A 5,087-nucleotide genomic window follows, 5' to 3' on the forward strand; every position below is an offset into this window, starting at 1 on the left:
GCACGCGCCGCCCGCGCCCGCCGCCACCGCGCCCAGCTTGTGCTTCAGCCCGTGCAGCGACGACGGCCTGCGGACACACAATATACTATTACAGATCGATGGCAACTGGACATACGTCACAATATGGTGTACATCTCTCTCTCACTCTATCCACTTCGCTCTTTTTCCCTCTCTATATCTAGCTCTACTTTTATATTTTTCTCCCCCGCCCTCTGTTTCTCCTTCCCTCTCTATCTATATATTTCTTTATCCATCACCCTCTCTATCTACCCTCTCTACCCATCTCCCATTCTCTCTCTCTCGGCACACTAACCGCTGATAGTGCGTGGTGGGCGCGCTGTGCAGCGGCGCGTCAGTGAGCGCGGGCACGGCGGCGGGTGCGGGGGAGGAGCTCTCGCTGCTGCCCCCTGACACCATCTGGACAAAGCAATTATAGTTATTATACTTAATGCGAATTTATTCATTACACTTATTAATTAATAATCTTTATAGGTAACTCCACCATGTCTGTTGCGCGTACCCAATCTACTGTAATTGCAACCCTGGATGGACTTGCAATGAAATATCAATCTTTTTACAATTCAAACTTACCGTCAACTCGATTCTAGCTCAGTAATTTTATATTAATTCTGAATAATTTTTCATACAACTTTTATCAAATACATATTAAAGCGGTAAATAAATCACTGTAATTGTTAAGTGTCCAAATGATGTTTTCTATATATATATGGAAGAGTTTTTTTAATTGTACTTTAGATGCATATATATACTTATTTATGTATAAATAATTTAATCCAACTATACCTGATGCATCTCCTGCGAAGCCCGTTTAGTAGAAATGCGCCTAAACAGCGAGCAGCGGCGTCTCGGCCGCGGGCGCGGCGGCGCAGACGCGCGCCGACCGCCCGAACGACGGCGTCCACCCGCCTGGAAAACGCCGCGTTTTTTGAGACATATGCTTAAACCTATAATTAGTGTTTTTGATATCTGTTACGATTTAAAAACCTATAAACCATTTTCTATATATACAAATAAAGACTCAAAGGAATAGAAATGTCAATTACAGCTTTAATATATTTCTTTTATTACGAATATTTAAGTTCTGAAATAAGCTTCGAACATGGAGTCTAAAACGGCGTGAGTAATAGAAAATATGCGTACCTGTATCGTAGTTTGATCGAGGGGCGTAGCGCGGAGCGTAGCATGCGGAGCCGCCAACAGCAACCTTAACACCTTAGAAATAAGGATTAAATTTAAACACAGGTATTATAAACTCGAAAGATGTTGTCCTAAAAAGGCAATATAATTTGTTGAAGTAAGTTTATCAAAACAAAATTAACGTAAGTGCATTATTTATTTTTCCCTGTAAAGCTGCCTAGCTAGTACCTAGCAACTACAATTTCGATTTACTTTAAAAAATAAACATATAATAGAAATGGACATATTAAAGGAAAATAACCGATGGCGATGAAATAGACGTTATTTATATAATTGACAGAATTGTTACCTGTGTATGCAGCAAGCCTTGCACGGACTCGCCGTTGAGCTGAGTTATAAGGTCGCCGGCTCGCAGGCCCGCCGCCCACGCCGCTCCCTGCTCGCTGACCGCCTGAATATCACACACAAATTATAACTTATTACATTATAACACTAAACTAAACCGCTTGAAATTGTTAAAACTATAAAAAAATCAATTGGACCACACGGAAGATACCATATTTCAATTATAAAAAGAATCATCAAAATCAGTTCACACTATCGATACTTCTGTGGTAACGAGCACAAAAAAATACCCTGTAATTGTAAACACTTATCTTTATTTTTGAAGTCGGTTGAAAATAAATAAGAAACATTTTTCCTAGAGTACAGTTGAAATAGATTTTGTACAAACAAATGAATCGTGAACACACTGTTGTTTTAAAGTAATGTTTCAATTTGCGTATAAAAAAACAACCAACAACATTTATTGTCAGCCTTCTTATTATTAAATAATATACTTAATAAAGCAACTTATTTAAATAAAATATACCCATTACGTGTTCTGAACCCTCATAGGAGGCCTGTGTCCCAGCAGTGGGAACATATATGCGCTGATGATGATGGTTGATGATGACACCCCATACAACATATCACTCACCGAGACCAAGTGGTGCATGGTGTAGTAATCCGTGTCGCCGTAGTACACCCGCACGGTGTGTATGGTGAAGCCGAAGCCGCGCGGCCCGCGCCGCACCACTATCGGCGGTTTGGACGATTGGATCAACCTGGGATGGAGCAAAGACATACACTTTTTGGATGTCGACCACTTATGTCTATAGAAAACTAGCTGGCAAACGCTGTTCTGCCTAACTCTTATGATTTTTGGGGGTATGAAAAATAGTAGATGTTGACCGATTCTCAGAACTACCCGATTTGCACACAAAACTTCAAAAAAATCGGTCCAGCCTGTTCGGAGGTGTAAGGGAGTTAACATTGCGATACGAGAATTTTATATATTAGATTTATATTTATATGGTACTACAGCCCATTGTAGAATCTGTGTATGTGTTGTAACTATAATGTATGAAGGGAAGCGTCATAAAATGGTTAATAAGTTAAGTTACAGAAGTAGTTCAACAATCCTAATCCTAATTAGTCATCTCAGAATGACACAACACTCCCCGTATTGTCCGTTTTGTTAAAAATTTTTTGGCATTTTTTTTTTTGTTCAGAAAAAATAAAAAAAATCCTCAAACATCATCTATTTTTATAATCGATTAGGACGACGGATTACATAATTTTCTTACGTATACTCTTTATAAAGAGCGGGTGAGCCAATTCGGTCGATACGAACATTGAAGTTGTTTACCTTTTATATATATTAATTAGACTTACGAATGATTAGCGATAGCGAACGGCGAAGGCGGGTCGCGACACGGCGACGAGTCGCGCGACGAATTCGTCGACGACGTGTTGCCGGCGCACGGCGACCCGCCGCCCAGGCTGATTATGCTGTCCTCCGCTGATATACACATATAACTATTAGCATCACTACATAGTATAAAGCAAAGCATGCATACGCTTAGATTATTATTAAATGTTCACAACGGATTTTGATGGGATTTTTTTAATGGATAGAGTGATTCAAGAGCAAGGTTTATATGTATAATATCATCTATTAAACACCACTCCGTATTATTATACACACAACGCGTGCGAAACCGCGGGTGGTAACCTAGTGTAATGAAAGTTTGTTTTTTAGGATGTTTGTTTGTTTGAACTACTGAATGGATTTTGATGAAATTTGGTGTACAGGACAGGGTATGACCTGACTTGGGTGATAGGATACTTTTTATCCCGATTAAATGCTCCCCTGGCATGAAACAGGAATCTCGATATCCGGGTCGAGCGTCTAGTATATATAAAATAAATAGAAACGAGATCTTGAATTTGAACGAGAGAATTAGAATGTTCTGCTGAAAAATGTCGTCCGGCTACCTGGGTGTATGACCAGCGAGAGGCCGCTGGTGCTGGCGGAGCGGCGGATGGCGCGCGGCGCCGCCAGCGCGATCGGCTTGCTCCTGTCCCGCTCTATCTTGTCCACTCTGTCCAGCGACTTCTCTTCTTTCTCTTTCTTGCTCTCCGAACTGTGGGGTACGATTGCTTATTATGTTGCTCGTTGATACAGTGTCAATGTGAACTGTCTATGTTGGCTCTTTTTATAATAATGCAAAGTCTGTAGGACATATACCTGACTACATATTTATGATCGAAACTTATGAGTTCGCGTTTTTTTTTTATGACATAGCGGGCAACTGAGCTTATGGTTCGCCTGATGGTAAGCGATCACCACCGCCCATGAACATTCGCAAAGGTAGTGCCTCTACGAATGTGCTGCCCGCTTTTATGGAGAAGAGGAAAGGATTAAAGACTGGAAAGAAGGAATGGATTAGGATGGGTGAGGAAAAGGAAACGGGCCTCCAGCTCCCCCACTCACCGTACGAAACACAGTGGCATGCCACTATTTCACGCCGGTTTTCTGTGGGGGTGTGGGACTTCCCCGGTGCGAGCTGGCCCAATTCGTGCCGAAGCATGCTCGACTACCACAGAAGTGTGAAATAGCAAGTCTTTTGAATATTTAAATTTATGTTCTGCGACTATCTATTCCATGTTTGAAGTACGTTAATTAATCAGTTGTGTATTGCATTTGCAATTATCATTTGTTCCTGCACAATGCAAAATATGTTATAAAGATTGACCATATCATAAAATATTGGGCATATAACAGTGTATACACAAACAATCCTTAATTCTGTACTCAATAAAACTTACGGTTTGGGCAACAGCGCCGGGTGCAGCTGCTGCGGCGGCTGCGCGAGCGTCGATGGCGGGTGCACGTGCGTGTGCGCGTGCCCGTGCCCGTGCGCGTGTGTGTGCGAGTGCGCGTGCGCGTGTGCGTGCGCGTGTGCGTGCACGTGCGTGTGCGTGTGCGCGTGCGCGAGCGGGCGGAGCGCCGCGCGACGGCGAGCCGCTGGCGATACGTCGTCTGAGTCGGTTTGAGACGACTCCGCGGAATTCGTGCCGCACACCATCTGGGGAAAGCGTGGTTGATTAAGATAGAGATATATTTTGAGTTTGATAATTTATAAAAATAAATAAATCTCGTGTCTTTTCGAACTATGTAAGGCAAACCTCATCTGCAAGTGTCTTTATTACAGTATACATTAAACACCTCCGTGTTTATAAAGAAATGTTATATAAAGTTTCATATCCGTATGAAGTGCTATAAATTCAAAAGATATTTACACCTAAAGTTTTTATTGCATCCATTTAAATTTTATAAAACAGACAATTTTTGCAATGTCCCGAAAAACACAAATGACACGATAAAAGAAACAGTATCTCACGGGACACTTGGGGTGGTGGTGCGGCGGCGGCGCGGTGGGCGTGCTGGGCGGGCCCGCGCTGTCCGGCGTGCCCGGCCAGCTGTCCGTGCTCTGCGAACGACAACAATAGCGATAAATATAAATTAAAAAGCTTATTCGAAGTGGTCTCCATTGGCTGCAATACAGTCCTTTAAACGATGAGGCCAGTTATCAATAGAAGCA

General features: G+C 42.3%; 1 protein-coding gene across 1 annotated transcript in view; it reads right to left on the bottom strand.

Moving 5' to 3' along the window:
- Window positions 1-5,087, bottom strand: part of LOC119837545 (microtubule-associated serine/threonine-protein kinase 3) — a 58,805-nt gene that overhangs the window by 7,113 nt on the left and 46,605 nt on the right. The window contains 10 exon segments of the mRNA XM_038363144.1: window positions 18-67; window positions 314-417; window positions 805-927; window positions 1,162-1,233; window positions 1,508-1,609; window positions 2,138-2,264; window positions 2,875-3,001; window positions 3,478-3,626; window positions 4,312-4,571; window positions 4,887-4,976. Of these exon segments, the coding sequence (XP_038219072.1) occupies window positions 18-67; window positions 314-417; window positions 805-927; window positions 1,162-1,233; window positions 1,508-1,609; window positions 2,138-2,264; window positions 2,875-3,001; window positions 3,478-3,626; window positions 4,312-4,571; window positions 4,887-4,976 (1,204 nt within the window).

The sequence above is a fragment of the Zerene cesonia genome, chromosome 28, assembly GCF_012273895.1.
Source record: "Zerene cesonia ecotype Mississippi chromosome 28, Zerene_cesonia_1.1, whole genome shotgun sequence".
Classification (NCBI taxonomy): domain Eukaryota; kingdom Metazoa; phylum Arthropoda; class Insecta; order Lepidoptera; family Pieridae; genus Zerene; species Zerene cesonia.